The sequence below is a fragment of the Microtus ochrogaster genome, linkage group LG3 (genome assembly GCF_000317375.1).
Source record: "Microtus ochrogaster isolate Prairie Vole_2 linkage group LG3, MicOch1.0, whole genome shotgun sequence".
NCBI lineage: Eukaryota > Metazoa > Chordata > Mammalia > Rodentia > Cricetidae > Microtus > Microtus ochrogaster.
Window position 1 is genome coordinate 45038246 of NC_022029.1, and position 18583 is coordinate 45056828.

The 18583-nt window shown below is 45.1% G+C and overlaps 1 protein-coding gene across 2 annotated transcripts in view; it reads left to right on the top strand.

Moving 5' to 3' along the window:
• The first annotated feature begins 6746 nt into the window (after positions 1–6746).
• Igf2bp3 (insulin like growth factor 2 mRNA binding protein 3) overlaps positions 6747–18583 on the top strand; it is a 139537-nt gene continuing 127700 nt past the window's right edge. For both annotated transcript variants that reach the window (XM_005360845.2, XM_005360846.2), the window contains exons 1-2: positions 6747–6921; positions 7834–7894. In XM_005360845.2, the coding sequence (XP_005360902.1) occupies positions 6747–6921; positions 7834–7894 (236 nt within the window). The remainder of the gene's footprint in view (positions 6922–7833; positions 7895–18583) is intronic.

Genomic DNA, 18583 nt, shown 5'->3' on the forward strand with positions numbered 1-18583 from the left:
TATTTTCCAAGTCTATGGAAATCCTAGGAAAAACATTTCAGATTTTAAGTAGATAAGAAATCTACCTCACTATGGAAAAATATTTGTTTTTTTTTAGAAAAATTATTTTTAAAAAAATAGAAAGATTACCTTAATGATTGACACTAGACCTCCAAAAATTAAACTAAATAAAACTTCCATAAAACAGTTCCAGTTATTGATATTAAATAAAACCTCCATGCAGACACAATTTTCTCTTTCGAAAGGCAGGGGTATACTTTAACTGTTTACTCCTATTTGCCTGTAAACTCAGCACTCAGGAAGCTGAGGCAGAAGAATCACCAAGTCAAAGTCAGTCTGGGCTACAAAACAAAAGAAAACAAAACAAAAATCACTAAACTTAGTTGATAAGAACCAAACCAAAACAAAAAACCACTAACATTTCTATTATTAAACAGTACTAAAAAAAAAGTGTTTTATCAGTGTCCTAGGTCAATTTTGATAAAGATCTCAGATTAGATTGTCTTTAACGATGTCTGATGGTGCCATGCTGTTTATGAGCTTCAGCTGGAAAGTTCTGACATCAAATCACAGGCTCGAATTTGTACGTACCGTGGGCTTGCCCTTTAAACCTGGGGTCATCAGGCAGAGGCTCAATTGCAAAACACACTGAGCATAAGAAGGAGTGAATTCCGCTGAGTAAAGTGGACATGGTAATGAGACACCATTATTTTGGCAAGCAAAGACTTAGAAAACGTTTGCTTTATTAAATCTAAAAATGACCTCTTTGTGTACTGAGAGGTTCATCTGCTGGCCTCAAGGGCTACCTAGGAGGGCCTCTGTGTTGTTTCATGAAGAAAACTTTAATTCCTAAGGTTTAGGGACTTTGTTTCTGGGATGGGACAGTTCAACTGTGAACACAGTGACTCAAGATGTGTCTTTGAATTGCAGAAGTCAGGAAACGCTGATCAGTGGTGAGAGCCCCACTCGCCGCCAGCTCTCCCGGATTTAGTGAGGAAGCCTAGGTTTGGACTGTTCTCTGCAGTAGACTTTTCACGTTGGTTTCCGGCTCATTTTACTCTGTAGTTAGTACATTCTTCTCAACACTTCCTGGCACTTCTGTTGTGCAAGGGAACATGCACAATAAATGAGTTGCAGCCGATCAATAAGTTTAAATACCCAACCCTCTCCAGCCTCTTCAGGCCCCTCCCCCCACAAACAAATGCCTAGCTCTTTTGTTTTCTGGTTGGTCTGGAAATAAGTACTAACCCCTCAGTCCCCACCGAGTCTTTTCATGAAAGGTCTCATTCTCCCATTGCACGGAAGAATGAGGACTCTACAGTTTTCACCATGGGATACAGTTGTAGAAAGTGGAATTTGCTATCTACTACTTAACATAAAGTTTACAGGCAGATGAAATTCCAATTTCTGACTAAAAGATGAAAAGTTAAAACAGTTAAAACTTTTCTCAACCAGATTAAAGAAAAGTTCTGTTTGTATAAACCTTTGTTTTTGAGAAAACATTTGAAAATAATCTCAGGTTTTGGAGTTTTGGGCTTGTCTAGATTAATCTTGGAATTTATTTTACAAATGCAACTTCCTCTTAAATATTATTATTTTTTTTGTATATTGCATTGTTTTAAAGTTTCTCAGATATGGGCTTTTTAAGATTTTTACCAAGTTTTTTTTTAAGCTTTGTACTTTAAATTCAGTCTCTAAGTTTTAATCAGTTTGTTCATCTCAAACCATTTGTGACTCTTGCTGAGTGACTTTACATAAAAACCACCATTTATTAGCCACAGTAGTGACATGTGGCTGAATTAAACAAAATCTGAAATCATTACTTCTAAGTTCTTTAACCAACTCAGTTATTTAAAATTTATTCTTAAAAGCTACTTAAATAATTGCTACAAGACTATGGTACATGGTAGTTTGTTAGTCTGTTACTTTAATTCGATTTTAGAATTTAGATCTAAACAGTAAAGGACTAAACAGTTTCCTCAAAAGCACATGAAGATAATGTGACCCACAGCAACTGAAAGCTCACAATACACAGAAAATTCTTTGATCGTTCTGATTTAAACCGATTTCTTCAAAGTCTTAAATATTTGCTGAAGAATAATCTTTTACCGGTTTTTAACTAAACCGAGCCAATCCCCTTGCCAAGACCGTAAAATAATTAAAATTATTTGCGGATAAATTTGTTATTTTTCTAATTGGTTCGTTTTTTCCTTCCAGATAAAGATTGGTAAGGTATTTTATGAATGTAGACACATCAAGCAAAATTATACTTCCTTCTTTTGTCACAACCAGAGTTTTGATTGTTGTATTCTTGAGAAAAAAAATAGAAATTTATTTATAAACACAAACCCACCAGCACCTAACTCACACATTGTGTATGTTTACCTTCTCGGCTACTGAAGTTATTTATGATTATTTCGTTTGTTTCGTATTTTTCCAAGCCAATTTCGTATTTATTTTTTCTCACCGTCTCCACCAAACGTCAGTGAAATTAGTACATTTCAGCTACAGAAATCGTTACTCCTTCAAGGTCGTTCTCAGCTTCACCGGTCTTAGCACAGCCTCAACGTGGTCCCGGCAGAGCTGATGATTTTACCCGGAATTTTTCGTTTGCTTTTTTTTTTTCTATTCTGCAGGTTGTTTGGTTTTGCTTAAAACAACCCTGCGGACCACAATGGGAGTTGGGCAGGGAGGGGGCTGGACGAGGTCTCTAAATTAGTTAAGTTCAGGCACCTGGGAGCGTTTGGTTGCAGTTCTTTGAAATGAGAATAAAAAGGGAGGGGGGCATGGCTACATTCGAAGACCTAAAGGAAGAGTCCAGCGGCACTGCGGACCCCGGCCCTCCAGGTTAGCCCGCGCACCACGCGCTGCGGGACCGGGGCGAGCAGTTAAAGAGCAGGGCGCTGCGAGCGGAAGCCCACCCCTCACCCACAGCCCAGCCAACAAGAGAGCAAAGGGTTATTTTCGCGCCACAAAATATGCAAATACAGGGGCGGCCCGAGGGCCAATGGGTGGAGACCAGCGAAGACTCCGGAGACAGCCGCTGTCGACGATAGGCTCGCTGCCTCCACCAATGGGCGAGCAGCCCAGGCGAGGGCGGGGCCTCCCGGTGTTGGGTGCGGGTCTGGAGTCTGCGGGGCGGCGGGTCAGCTCGGAGCTCCGCCCTAGGCCGCTTTTCCGCGCCGTCGGCTGCCGCCCCGCCCGCCCCGCCCCTGCATTCGTTCCCCTTCGGTGGGGACCGAGCATCCTCTAGCGCGCCTTCCTGGCTAGTCACTCGCAGGCCCCACGCGTGGATGCGGCAGGATGGTCGGGGCTCCAGGGCGGGCAGCGGCCGACGAGGACCTTCCCCAGTGTGCGATTCGAGGGGCTCGCCCGCTCTGCGCGGAGCTGGAGAAAGGAAACAAACCACCCATCTTTTCTGTTCCCGGACACCATGTTTAATACAGATAGGAGTGACAAATTCTGGAGCGAGAGCAGTCAGGTCCCGGATCTCGCTGCTGGTTTGAAGGGAGTGAGTTCAGGGGAGCGGTTCTCGGGAAGAGTGAAAGGTGCCCACCCGCGCGAGGGTATCAGGCCGGGGCCAGAGAGCCCCAGGGCCGCCCTCTGCTTTGCCTACCCAGCTCAGCTCACAGCCTGGATACAGCAACCATAACGAACCTTCTAGGCATATCAACCATTTTTACTTTTCCAGGCCAGCAGAAGAGGTGCAGCTGTTGAATGGGTGAACAGCTGGGTGGGAGTCCTTCCTCCGTGGAGTGGATATTAATTACGGATTTAGAACTGCTGAAGTCTGGAGTAGTCTTACACACAAGCAATGAGAGAATTCTTTAAAGCATCTACATAATTTACGAATTTAAAGTCACACTACATATTGTTTCTAGAAAAGTAATGAAAGATGTTTATTGTTTTGGGTTGTTATTTTTTTTTCTTGAGCTCTAAAAGCTAACAACAGTTGTTTTTGTTTTATTTATTTTTCTTAAATTTTGCCACGGAGTATATACTTACCCCTCAAATGCTTAGAGAATTGAAAGGGGGCTGCATCCACCTCCCTTTTTGATGCTTGAACTCTATTACTGGAGTGTTAAGGTCCTAGGCAGAGTATTCAGTTTGTTACAATAGTAACATTAAATTTACAGAAGGCAGGGAACATATTCATTAAAACACCACACACTTGGTTTAAATTCCAGCTGTTAGGATTTGTTTGACAGTGACAGTCAACCATGGGCTAATATTTATAGAAAAATAATTTATCCCATGCTTTTAAAGCAGTTATTTCGTTAGGTCTCATTTTTTTAAAAAAATAAAACCAAACACAGTTAATTCAGAAAAAGTCAGTACAATTTGATAGCAAACTGATCAATTTGTTGTTATGAAAAATTAATAAGTTATGTGATCAGGCTCAAAGTGATTTCAGAAAAGCTAACATCACGAATAAAAACGTATTTCTCCAACTAGGCTTTGAACACAGGATGAAGTACTACAAAAATAAATTCACAAATTTTATACTGATACTTCTGAATGCCACAGAAGCTAAAAGAAATACATATTTTCCTTGAGATCCGTTTTTCTTTCAAAAAATATGAAGGCGAAGAACAGCTCTTTTTTTTTAGATAGCTAAAGTTAGCCATAAGAAAAATTTCACCTCCAAAGGGTTCTTTCCAGATTTCCAATAATTTTAAACACCGTGTCAAAAGTACAGGTTTGCCCCATCTCACAAGACCATTTTACTGAATTGAGCTTAGGTGAAAATACTGTTTAAGTGTGTTTACATTTATACATTTGGGTTGGGTTTACTTGGCAGGAAAGAAAAACCTGTTAGAAAGAACAGTTGCATTTAAAATGGATGATCTGACACCTTCCGGTTACTTAACACAAAATTGTAAGTTCCTTTTAAAAGACAAAATGCAAATAATCTAGCTCGTACAACAATCCCACGTTTGAAAATAAACTGCTACTCGTCTTCTTTGAGAGGAACACTTCAAAGTGTTTATAAGGTTTTTGACAGAGAAGCACAGCATATCAAGTTATCAACTGCTGAAGACGTTTGAAGTATGAAGCACAAATTTTCTCTATTCACATGTTTCTACCAGTAAGAGTAGCAAAACATTAGATTTTTGTCTATTTCTAGGCTACAAAGAACTTAATTTTGGTCATTAAAATCTATCAATTTATCTTTTTCTTAAAATACCTGCTGAAAATATATCACAAGTTATCTTGTGAAGCCTTTGAGTAGAGCACACAACCATTAAACCACTGTCGAAGGTGCCCACAAGGACAGGGACACTGCCTTTTTTCCTCATTCTTGTTCTCCGGCTCACATTTTGTAGGCTCAGGAAGGCTCCACCGGGCCCAGACCCCCCCCCCCCCCCCCAACCACCATTGTGCGCATTACCTACAGGGAAAATAATGAATGGCTCGCACGGTCAAAGGAAGGCAGAAAGAGCCGAGGAATAGTTCCCTAGCGCGGCTACCATCGAGGGCTGACGCTGAGCGGGTTCCATGAGAGTCCCAAGTTCTCAAACTAAAATTATTTAAATAAAAGTAGCAGTACTCCCCGACCCTCCCCCTTCAAAAAACCACAGGAAGCGAGGGTTTCCCTTTAAGTACCGACTTTTCCCACTCGGCCACCCCTAGCCCCGCAGCCTCCGCCCCGCGCCCCTCCCCCACGCGGCCAGCCCGCCCCCGGCCTCATTTATCCAGAGCCTTCTCGCAGCCGAGCAGCCAATGAGCGGCGAGGCGGAGAGCCACCCGGAGCGCAGGCGGAGGAGGTGTCGCGCAGACACCCGCCCAGGACGCCGGCTCCCCTCCCCCACGCCGGCCCGGGCCGCCCCGCTCGCTCGGTGCCCGGGGCCCGCGAGGGGAGCTGCGCTCTGCCCCGGGGTTCCACTTTCCCTCGTCACCAAAGCCACATCTTGAGAGTTCGAGATTGTCATTCAGGTTTCGTTGTTAAGTGACCCATTTTTCAAAAATCGGATGGTTAAAACTACGGTAACTGCACCGGCTGGACCCCTTAACCGTTTCCTCGTCTTAAGAAAAACGAATCGACCGCTTGGCCCTCCCGAGGCTCGGACCCTTTCGAAACTCGCCGTGCCAACCGCGGCCGGCGCCGGCTGCTGCGGCTCTCCGCTCTCCGCCCCCTCACCAGCTCGGGGTCCCTGGTCCAAGCTCGCGTCCCCTCCCCCTCTCGTTCTCTCGCTTTTTTTCTTTCCTCCGAAACCCACTCTAATTGAGGCGCTGGGATTCCTCACGTGAGACGTTGATTTGTAGTTTGAACACGTGGCTCATTCAAAAAGCCGGACACTCGGAGCGGCTGCCCCCGCCCCACTCCCTCCGCCGCTGCCAGTCACCCCTCGGGGTTTTTTACGGGGAGGCGGCGCCTGCCCCACGTAGTGTGATATTTTCACAGCCCGCTGGCCGCTGCCAAAGGGGTTGGGGAGGAAGAGACAAAAAGTAGTTTCCCCCCGCGCCTCCTCCTTTCTCTCGCTAATCCCGCCTCCTCCCCAGAGTTAGGAAGACTCGACGCTGGGCTCGTCGCTAGGCTTTTTCTTTCTCTCTCTTTTTTTTAATACCCAGAAGAGGAAAAAGGACCCTGGGTTCTGGTTTTCGCCCGCCGCTCCGGTGCTCGGGTCACTGTGTGTGGGATTGAAAGGCAAGACGAGAGGAACAAAACCCACCGACTCCATCCACCGCCGTGGGTTCTTTTAATTTAGCATTTTCCTCGGTTTTTAAAACAATCTCTCTTCACAATGAACAAATTGTACATCGGGAATCTAAGCGACCACGCCGGACCCGCGGACCTGGAAAGTGTCTTCAAGGACGCTAAGATCCCAGTGGCCGGCCCCTTCCTGGTGAAGACGGGCTACGCGTTCGTGGACTGCCCGGACGAGGGCTGGGCCCTCAAGGCCATCGAGGCGCTTTCAGGTGGGGCCCGAGCGCGTGGTCTGGGCGTCCCCTTCGCCGCAGCTGCCACCCAGGGCCGGGATTGCGGGGAAGGGGGGTAGACGCGCTGTCAGCCGCCGGGGCGCGGCGCGTGCTGCAGGCCGGGCCAGGCGGGCCTCGGGGCCCAGCGTGGACGCCCGCTGGGCCCTCTCTCTACCCGCTGTCCCCCAGCGGTGGAGAACAGAAAGTGGCCTCAGCCCCACGCCCGAGGGAGGCCGGGTCCAGGCGGTCCCGCTCCACCCCGCCTCGTCCCCCTCGCGGGGTTGGTAGAGCGAAAGGGGCAGGTGGGCGGCGGCGGCCGACTGTCGCCAGAACGGCTGCCCTGCCACGCGCGGCGCCGCGGTCCGGGCCCGGGCGCCTCTGCCCGGATGCCCGAGGGGAGAGCCGCTGCGGTGCCTTTCGGTTTCCCAGCTGGACTCGAGGCCGGTGCCTTGCTTGGCCAGAGCGTGTTGACCGGCACCCCGGCCGCCCCAGCTCCCTCCTCCTGGCACCCTGGCTTCTCAATCCCTCCGCCCAGTGTTCCAGGCCAGCCTGGACGTGGACCAGGAAGAAGGCCGCGCGCCCCCATCGCAGGCTGTTTGTTGGGGGTGTCCCTTTTGCAGACCGTGGGTTGCTGGGTGGCCCTCTGAGGGGGTCTGGAAGCGAAAATGTAACCCAAGTGGTGAGAGTCTGACTATTGCCTTAGCCTTCTGCAAGTTAAAAAGCCACACCCACCCGAGAGGTCAGCTCCGCACCTTGGCGGTGCCCTGCGACTCCCTTGTCCTTGAGCCTGGTGGGAATCTTGGAGCCCTTCGGAGGTCCCCTAAGCGGTCTGTGTTTTCTCTTAAAAGACTGCAAGTTTCAAGGCGGGGAGAGCCGCTAAATCCCTTCGTCTCGCCTCTTGTGTGTCCACAGGTAAAATGGAACTGCACGGGAAACCGATGGAAGTTGAGCACTCGGTGCCCAAACGGCAGAGGTGAGCCTAGTTACCCTTTTCTCACCGATTTGTAGGGGGAAAAGCGCTGAACACAGATGAAAATTAGGACCACTCTAGCTTACACGCTGGGGGCCGCGGTTCAGCTTGCTGTTTTCCCTCTTGCATTTAAGTTTATGGCAGGTGTGTGCGCGCATTGATAATTCTGGGAAGCAATCGAGGGCTTGTCTGCGGCCCCTGCTTCTGGGTTATTGTTGCTGTTATAAAAGCCTGTCGGGACGCTCTCGCAGCTACAGTTTCTTGTCAGAGCAGGTCTAGTCGCTTCAACTGGAAACCCGCGTTTCAAAGGGCAAACAGTCTTTGGGAACCGAGGGGATTTAGGAGACTGGGTCAGGACGGATGTGTGAGTATGTGTGTGTGTGTGGGGGGGCTGGTCCGCTGGTGGTGGGCGCTTCTGAGAGGGGAGGACCACAGTTGCCTTTGCCCTGGTTCACTGGCCAGCCAGCGGCCATTGGAGTACAGAGAGTGAATGCTGGGGTCCTGCAGCCTTTCAAACACTTCTAAGTTTCTGCAAACAGTGCCTTTGTTCAGCTCCTCCTGCCTTTGGTGTGTTTTTGCTTACAAATAACCGCCAAGGTAAAGGCTAGGAGATCTGTGCTACTGCAGCGGGATTTCTCTGAGAGCATCTGTAGCTGTCACTTTACAAGTATTTGCAGGCTGTTTTAACTGCTGAAGCTTTTTGGAGAAGTGGCTCTTTTTTTTTTCCTTGGCACAGGCCGTTTCTGGATTCTAACTCTTAACTGGAAAGACCGAGGTTAGCATTATGCTCTTCTGGGTTTTGCAAGGTGGGGTTAGGGTTTCTGTCTTACCCTTCTGTCCTCCACCCCCCTTTCCTAACCTGGGCCAAACAATAAGCTTGAAGTTAATTCAAACCAGGGCTGTGTGTATCTGGTGAAGTATTTGTTAGCGTGTGCTCTGGGGGACAGAACGGATTTGCCCGTAGAGACAGAGGGTAGGAAGAATGCTATATGCTACAGTCAGATGCCTTATGTGCTATGTTTTGAGTGAATTTTCTTCCCTGGATTATTTCACATTTCTGGTTTTAGGAATAAACTGGTGTGGATATTTGTAGATTATATAAGCACTTAATTTTTCTTAAGATAATTAGAAAGATATTTGAGGAACCTGATTTAGTTCCAGTTAAGGAATTTCGGTAGGGGTCAAGTTATTTCATATAGTAGAATGTAATCAGTTTTTTTTAAATCTTTTAAAATAGATGTGGATAAAAAGTATTAAGTTGATATTGGTTTCATAGAAATGTAAACAGTTGAAGGACAAAGCATGTGCCCTTAAGAAGTTTAGAGACCTAGTTTGTGCATCAACGGCTTTGAAAAAAACGAAACATACTCTACACACGCTAGTTGGTTTCATGCTTAGTCCGTGTATCTTGGTTTTTATTGATTTTTCTCTCCCCTGTGCTTGGGATCAATCCAGGCCTTCATTTTTGCAGGCAGGAACTCTACACTTGAGCTACATCCCCAGTTCTTGGTTTTTATCAATTGTTGAATTAAAAGTAAGCAAAAAAAAAAAAAAAAAAAAAAAAAAGAAGAGAGAGAGAAAGAAAGAAAGAAAGAAAAAAATTGGTGTTGTAGCTTGGTGCTTGCTTACCATATCAGAGGCCTTGGATTTCAGTGCCAGGAAGGGCAAATGATTATAATCAAAGGAACCTTTTGGAACTTAAAACATTTAGATGTTTAGAGTTTTTCCAGGTGCAGTTAATAGATTGACCTCCATTTACTGTGCCCTCCGCTCTTTCTTTTAGGAATTAATGTCTTCCCAGGTGTGGAGAATTAATTTAGAGACTTTGGTAACAACTGCTAGTCTTCTCAAAGTTTTGTTTAGCCTGAAAACAGTTAGTTGTTACTTTTGAATGGGCAGGCTTCCTCTTTGGGAAAGCTAGCAGACAGATGTAGCAAGTGGGAGCAAATGTTTACTGGAAGAGTCTTCAGTTTATTAACAATGTAATAATAATAAGCTTTTCCAGCTTTTTTTGTTTTCACTACTAAAATGCTTAGGATTTTAAATGCTGTCTTGCTAGCAGAACAGAGTAAACTGCATACATTTTGTTTTTGACTTGAGAGCAGTTGAGTGCTGCAAATCCTTTACTGAAATGTCTTTAAGTAGAGCCTTCTTTAACTGCCTGGGAAATTTACTGTTCATCTAGATGACGATTCAGTTTTAACTGAGCCTTTAAGTTGTGCCGTTTTCCTTATCTGGACTCTTCCATCATCTCCATGGGTTCTGGAAGAAGGCCAAGAGTTGACCTGGCAACCATACACTCACATACCTATGGCTAGGTTAAGAGGTGACTCTGGGGTGGATTACTTTGATAGGAGCTGATTGCACAACTCAGTCAGATCAATAGATTGCCAAGATAGTCGGTTGAACTTTGAGACAGTTTGTTTTGCTTAGCAGTCATTTTTCCACCATGATGTGGGCATCTGAGGCAGGCACCCTCACTTGTAGGGTAGTGACCTTTATACCTGTTTACAAGGCATGCTGGGAAGCGGGTGCAGGGGAATGCTTCTGGCCTAACTCTGAGGTGGACGCCCAGGGAAGCAGGCACAGAGGTGATTGGATGCTTTGCAGGCTAGCCTAGCAGCTCTCACTGCAAGCTGAGCTGGGCGGGACCCTTTCAGGAAGGGGTATTGTTGAGTTTGGTTCAAACCAAGCTTAGTTCCCCATTACTGAAGTCTCAAGGGAATGTGGAAGGAATGTGGCTTTTCTGCATTCAGATGCCCCTCTGTTGTAGATTACAGCAGAGTGCACAGGGCCTGAGGATGCCTGTGTCCAGAAGAGATGATTGCTTTGGGTTCTGAGAGGATGTTACACCCTCAGTCCCAAATTCAAAGGATACAGCATAGGAAGGCTGGATAGCTTCCAGATCAGGGCTAATTTTTTTTCCCTCTTGGACATAAGGTGAGTGAGGAAATAGTTTCACCTAGGAAGGATTGTGGAAGAGTGGTTGGAAGAGCCACTGGTGTCTGTAGAGCTTCTGGACGCCCTGTGTGCTTATGTAAACGGTACTGCTGCCCTGTTTGTGTTATGTTGTGGGCTCTTGGGCATGGGAGAGGGAACGGCAAAGTTGCTGACACTGCAGAACTGAGACATGGTGGTTTCAGTTAAATTTCCATGCCTTACAGATTCTTGATTTTTTTTTTTTTATATTTTCAGTTTTTCACAACCTACTCATATTTGATCAAACTTGTGATTTAGTTCTTAACCTTGGTAATAAATATTTGAATAAAGGAGAGAAATTATAGGCTGTTATAGTTAATGTGTACCGAGAAGGATCCTTGAAAATAGTTTGTGGTCCTAAAGCTCAAGTACTTCATGTTTCTCAATAAGAAGATAAAGGGAACCTTGTCTCATGATGTCAGTTGAGTAGAACATTACAGAAATGACTGGGGTTTCATCCCATTGTAATTAGCTATTTAAAAGCTAGCATGTTGCTTCAGTGGCTGTTTAGCATGGAACAATACAGCATACCCATTAGCCGGGGGCATGGTAACTACACGCTGTGGGCCAGCTTCAAAGTCTTAGGATGGCAAAGTCTGTTTTCAATGCTGACCATTTAGACACAGGTATAGTTCTTCTGTATGGTGTGGGACAGAAGAGACTCTCTTTTGAACTGTGGAATTTCTCACACATGCAGATGGTAGAGGTTTAAGGTTAGGGAACTTGGTTAGGAAAGAACTTGGAGCAAAATTATCTTTTGAGTGCATAACTTAAGATCGCCCATGTGACTGTTAGTTAAAGTGGTTGTGGCTGGGGGTATTTTTTTTCTTTTTTAATTTCCTATTTGCTTGATACAGTTAGAAAGAATTTGTGAGATTTCTTACTTTAGTCTTAATAGACTTTTTAGAAAGGAAATGCTAAGTAGCTTCTACCATGTTTTGCTCACAGTGACCCGAGGAAAATGTTACTGAAATATGATATCTCTGCGGAGCCAGTGGGAATTGGGAACCTGGTTTCTGATTTTGGCTCTTGCTTTTGACCTGTGTGTTTGCTGAGACTCTGCTCAGGCCAGATGCCGTTGTGACAACTCCACACAGCGTAATTTGTTCTGAGGTTTTGCCACTTTTCTGGAAGCAAATGGGTTCTCAGATAGGCTTAAAATTTAAAAGTATCTTTGGAATTATAGAGATCTGATGTTTTCTCTCTAAGGAGCTTGACTTGAAATCTTCTGCAGTTCAGTAATTCAGTAGCTTTCCCCGCCTTTTTCCTGTGTACCACTTTCAGGCAGTCAGTGTGGAAAATTGTCTTTCCATGCTTTGAAAGCCTTTGTGAGCCCTGCTGCCGTGGTCTTGTTGTCACAGGACTGGGATCTTGAATTAAGTGACGCTGCTGAACCACCTCTATCTTTGTGAGGGACTCTTTTGCAATTGTCCTTAGCAGCATCCGGGCAACAGCTTTCCTAAAACTAACTAATTTTTGAAAGGTATGAATTATCCATTCACTAACTCTGGCAGTTGGTTTGGTCTGGGAGGAAGGAGAGGCGGAAAGATGGTTTAGCCGTGCTATTCTTAGCTCTGTTTCCTTTATCGACTGCTGCCTCTGATTCAAGCTTCCAGAGTCACAAGACAGGAGGTGGCACTGTGGTAGCAGTGACCAAAGGGTTGGCATTCTTAGTTAGGATTTCTGCCCCACACATCTGATGTTTACAAATGGCTTGTACTGCCAGGATTTGCTTGAAGGCTGGTGGTAGGCATACTTTGGAGAGCCCTGTTAAAATTGAGGGTGTCATTTATCATGACCTGAAGTCCTGTCTGGTAAGTGCTTGGTACTGGTAAATAAATAGTAGCAAACATTAACATGCTGTGTGAATTTTGTTGTCCCGAAGTGGGGAAGAGAAACGACCACTCAAACTGCAACAGCTGTACATGTTTTAAAGAATTATCCTGAGACCATTTAACTTGATTAAGAAATACTTTTAAATTATCAAGAAAAGTGTAGTAGATAAGATGATAAAGGGCCAAGTGTCGTGTTTTTCTTTTGAAGCTAGAGCTTGCTGTATAACCCAGACTGGCCTCAGACTCTTGGTTCTCCAGCCGTGGATTCCTGGGGGCCACGAGTACTGGAGTGTATTACCACACACCAGGCTAGAAGTTCTTAGAATATCTGGCATCATTATCACTTAATAGTTGTCTAAGGAATAGAGTCTGTTGCAGTCATGGTATTACATATTCTGCCCAGCAAACTATAGCAACTTAATTGGTTCAAATAACACTTTTTTGGGAGACAGGGTCTGTTTCTCAGACTGGGCCCAAATTTGCTGTGTAGCAGAGGATGATTCCGAATTTCTGATCCCCCAGCCTCAGCCTTCTGAGTGCTGGTTATAGGCATCTGCCACCATGCCCTGTGTGTTTTGGGGCTGAACCCACGGCTCTGTGTGTGCTTGGTGAGCAGTGCACTAACGGGTGTTACATCCCCGGCCTTTCTTAGTTTTCTTACCCCTGAGAGAGAATCTCACCATATAACGCAGGCTGACTAGGAGAGCCTTCCGCCTCAGGTCTCGGCACAGCTCGCCCTTCCTCCTGTTTCTACAGATCTGTTAGGTGGTTGGTTCTCTCCCACATGATGTCATTTTGGGTGATTTATTAAAGCTTGATTAAAGAGTCCTAGAGGAGTCACTCCCTCAACTGGCCCCTGGGTGCTTATCCCTGTAAGATCTTTGTTCAGGCACTATCTCCTGCAGTTAGTAGCCTAAGTATGCCCCTCACCCAGTGATTGGCACATTGTTATCTCTATCCCAATCCATTAATTAAGGCAGTTCACCTGGTCAGACTAGATGCATGAAAGATAAGGCGATGCCTCTGTCTGCAGTTGGTAGAAAGGTGTGCACGCTCATCAAGGGAGGAGTTGATGGGCGTGGCAGTCTTTACGTTATTGTTCTGCTGTTGGGGATTACAGTTAGTCTAGGAAGTTCTCTATCTACCTCCGGGCTACATCTCAGGCCTTTGTTTTTTTGGATAGGGTCTTTCCTTGAAGCCCAAGGCTGGCTTTGAAATTGCTGTGTAATCCAGAATTTTCTTGGATCTAAATTATTTTGGAAATTGTTTGAATTTGTTGCTATTTCTACTAAAGGGATTTGTTGGCCTCAAATGTTTGGAGCATAGAATATTGGACCAAAAGTGTACCTTGTAATAGCTTTTCTGTCATATAAAAGGCCAGGGTTCAGTTTCCAGCACTGAGAATGTTTTTTATTGCTTTTATCAATAGGAATGGAGAGTTGCTCTCTGCTTTTATTTTCTTGGAAGAGACACATTGGTGTTAGCAGAGGTTCTCTCTGTAAATTTCTAAGAAACAGCCTCAGTAACTGCTGATGAATTAGAGGGTTGAGAACCAAGGATGGCCGAGCAACAGGTACAAAATGGTGACAGTCTCCGAAAGCGGGCATGATTGGTGAAGGAGCAGATTCTGGGGTGGGAGGTAGGAACTTTCCTTTTGTCAAGTTTTTAGTGCTTAGAAATATAAAAGAAGTGGAGAAGACCATTGTGTGCTTTATTCTGGAGCTCAAGGGAAGGTAGGCGGCAGAGAAGAAAATTAGATTCCTTAGATGTGTACACCATCAGAGTGAAAGTAAGTTGGTAAAGCAATTTCTTTTTTTAAAAAAAATATTTATTTATTTATTTATCATGTACACAATATTCTGTTTTGAGTGTATGCCTGCAGGCCAGAAGAGGGCACCAGACCTCATTACAGATGGCTGTGAGCCACCATGTGGTTGCTGGGAATTGAACTCAGGACCTTTGGAAGGACAGGCAATGCTCTTAACCGCTGAGCCATCTCTCCAGCCCATGGTAAAGCAATTTCTTTATGTAAAAAGTGTGTGCCAGCCGGGCGGTGGTGGCGCACGCCTTTAATCCCAGCACTCGGGAGGCAGAGGCAGGCGGATCTCTGGGAGTTCGAGTCCAGCCTGGTCTACAAGAGCTAGTTCCAGGACAGGCTCCAAAACCACAGAGAAACCCTGTCTCGAAAAACCAAAAAAAAAAAAAAAAAAAAAAAAAAAGTGTGTGCCAGAGGGGCTGGAGAGACGTGCTAGTGTTTACTAGCACTGGCAGCTCTTCCAGAGGATCCAATTCTATTTCCAGCACCCATGTGGCAGCTTACAACTATCTGTAACTCCAGTCCCAGTGGCTATGCCTCCTTATTACCCATATGTGCCCATACATATAGACAGGTAAAAACTCCCATACACATAAAATAAAAATGAATAAATCTTGAAAAAAGTGGGGGAGGGGAGGTGTGTGTGTGTGTCTCTGTGTCTCGGTCTAGACCAGGCTGGCCTCGAACTCTGAGACCTGCCTGCCTCTGCCTCTTGAGTGCTGGGATTAAGGGCATGTGCCACCATGCCCAGCTTTCAGGGGTTCTTATTAGACTTTAGTACCTTTGATATAAAAATATCCTGGGGCTAGAGAAATAGCTCAGAGGTTAAGAGTGCTGACTGCTTTTCCAAAGGCCCTGAGTTCAATTCCCAACAACCACATGGTGGCTCACAACCATCTATAATGAGATCCGATAGCCTTTTCTAACATTGTATACATAATAAATGAATAAATGTTAAAAAAGAAAAGAAAAAGAAAAATATCCTTTTCTTCACAATAGTCAGGTAGAGGGAGTGTTTTGAGGAAAAGTAAACTTTTGTGGAAAAGGCGATGTAGTTTCCTGTGTTGGGTGCTACAGAAGAGTTTGTGATGAGATGAACACCGACGAGATGGCTCACCAGCTAAGCACATTTGCTGTTCTTACAGAAGACCTGGGTTTTCTCAGCACATGGTGGCTCACAACCTTCCATGACTCCATCACCCCATTCTGACCTATAGGCACAGTTATGCACGTGACGCACATAGACACATGTAGGCAAAACACTCATGCATAAAACTCAAAGCAAAAATTTAAAAGCTTTGTGGTTGTGAGCTACCATATGAACCATCTCTTTGGCCCAAAACAAATCTTTTTTCCCTCATCTCTAAGACAGGGTCTTTCTGGGTAGCTCTGACCGTCTTGGAACTCACTTTGTAGACCAGTTTAGAGATCTCAATTCCTACCTGCCTCTGCCTTCAAAGTGCTGGGATTAAAGACATTAATACCATGCCCAGTTAACTAAAATAAATAAATCTTAAAGAAAAACAACTAACTGAACCTTCTAGCACTGCTGTAAGTGGATGGATTTATGACAACAACCTGGAATATTGCCTTCCAGATTTCATTTATTAGAGTTTGGGTTGTCTTTCTAATTTCTAGAAACATTTATGAGTTTGTTGTTTCTAATCTTTTAGAGCTGGAAGAGTCCCCTAATTCTAGTAAATCATCTTGTTCAACATTCAAGACCTGTCTGTAATATCTGGCCAGGACCTGTTGCCTGGTGTATTTCATCATTTCTGGTGGCTGTGAGTTCAGTTCCTTAAACAAATCATATGCTTTTTCTTAACATAAATTTGGGAAATCCTCCAGAAACTATCTTAAGTTGCAAAAGAGTGAGGTCCAGTTCAGATCTGTAGCGCTTACCTGACAAGCGGGGGTTGACACCATTGGTCAGTTCATTATGACTAGCATGGGCTACTTTAATAATTAGTGTCTTACTCTATTGCTCTGGCTGGCCTAGACCTCTGAATTCTGTAGTCACAGCCTCCCCTTCTGCTGGGCTTACAGGTAGTCACACCACACCTAGCTCTTTTAAACACTTTAATCATTTGGTTATTTTTGAATGCTGGGAGAGGTTAAGCATTCTTTTCATTTTACTCATAAAACTTATGCCACAAGAAATATGGTCTTTTGAACGTGCCTAAATTCCTCCTTAGTTTTGCTTCCTTGAAAATCTCATCCTAGATAAGAGCAGGCTCCTCAGTTGTGAATTCCGCCTTTGATAGCCATCGCACCTGCTGGCATGAAGTGCTTCATTACTTAGCCCAGCTGATCTTGAGGGACTTGGCTTCCTGTCAAGACTTGTGTTTATCTTCTGTATGTTCTTTCATCAGTGATATGATGTTTGGGGCTGAAGAGCAGTCTTGGAAGTTAAAAGGTTAAGAGCAGGCATCACTCTTCCAAAGGACCAGGGTTCGATTCTACTCTCTCATAACTACTGCTCTCATGACTCCAGTCCTCCAGGGGATCTGGTTCCTCCTGCCTCCTTGGGCACTTGTATACATGCTCCCCCCCCTCACACACACACAATTAAAAGAAAGATCTTTTTAAAAAAGTTGCTACTTTCTCAGTGTAATAGACACCTACTGTTTTCAGGAAGGAAATTTAAAGAGACACAACAGTAAATTCTGTGATACTAGTTGCTTTACTAAGAGATTCTCCATAGAGCCTTAGGTGAGGAGACCAGCCAGCAGCACCACTGCTGGCCCCATTGCCCTGCCCAGCCTGACTTTACTCTCCCCATTAAGTTGCTCAAATCCTCAAGTGGCTTACTTGAGGATCTACAGCAGCCCTGTTGTGTTTGCGGGGACAAGTCAGGACAGAGACATCTTCTGTCTTGCTGTCTCTGAAGTTTGGAAGTCTTTGAAGGGTTGACTTATTACAGTCTTCCTTTACAAAAGGCAGCCCAAAGTGGTGGGCAGTCATGGTTTATTACAGAGTGAAACCAGCCAGGGAGTCTAGTTTTGTTTGGTTTTGGAGACGGGTCTCCTGGAGTCGAGGCTGGCCCTGAATGCCTGGCGCTGCTGGTGCTGTGGTCATCGGCAAGTGCTGTCATGCCCAGTTCGGACATCAGTTTGAAGAAGGAAACCAAAGCCTGGCATGATGGCTCATGCCTTTTATTCCAGCAGAGGCAGGTGGATCCCTGAGTTCTAGGGAAGCCTGATCTAGAAGGCAAGTTCTAGGACAGCCAGGGATATACAGAGAAATCCTGTCTCCAAAACCCCAAAACAACAAGAAACCAAGACCTTTAACTGATAGATTTTTTAGCAGCTTCACCTAACTATAAATGAATTGTAGGGTGGGGTGGGTGGGCGTGGTGGCAGCTGAGAGAAAGTGAGAGTAGGGTATATAGAGAAGCACCAGCCTTTTCTCTTGAATGTGACTACGGGAATACATCCTTAGCCTATAAAATGATCTGTTTGTCCTGGATTGTTTGGAAGGGTCCTGCCTTGCAGAGGGAAGTCTCTTTAATTACTACTATTGTTGAAGATTGGGAGGCTTGGAGGTACCTTCTGTGTCCTTACTATGTGTTCTGCCTGCACCTGTCCATGCAGGCCAGAGGAGAGCACCAAATCTCATTACAGATAGTTGAGAGCTACAATCTGGTTGCTGGGAATTGAACTCAGGACCTCTGGAAGACCAGCCAGTGCTCTTAACCTCTGAACCATTTCTCTAGCCCCTCTTTCTTTTTTTTTTTTTAATAAATATTTATTATTTTGTGTTGAAAGACCCTCAGAGAGGACCTTTTCCTCTGATGAAGACCCCAGAACCAGGACACTCTGAGACCAGGCAACAGGATGCAATTAGCAAGAGGTTTATTGAGTAAACACAGGTACCTGTGGGCAACAAAGTCTTTCGGAGGACTTTGCGCGCCTGCTAACTGGCAATAGTCATCCTGTTCCTATCTTTATAGATATCCTGTTTTGCAGTCAACCTGCTTTGTTGATGTGCTATCTTATTGACATCCTGCCTTGCAGTCTCCCTATCTCAAGACATCCTGTTCTCTCAAGCACATGGGATGTT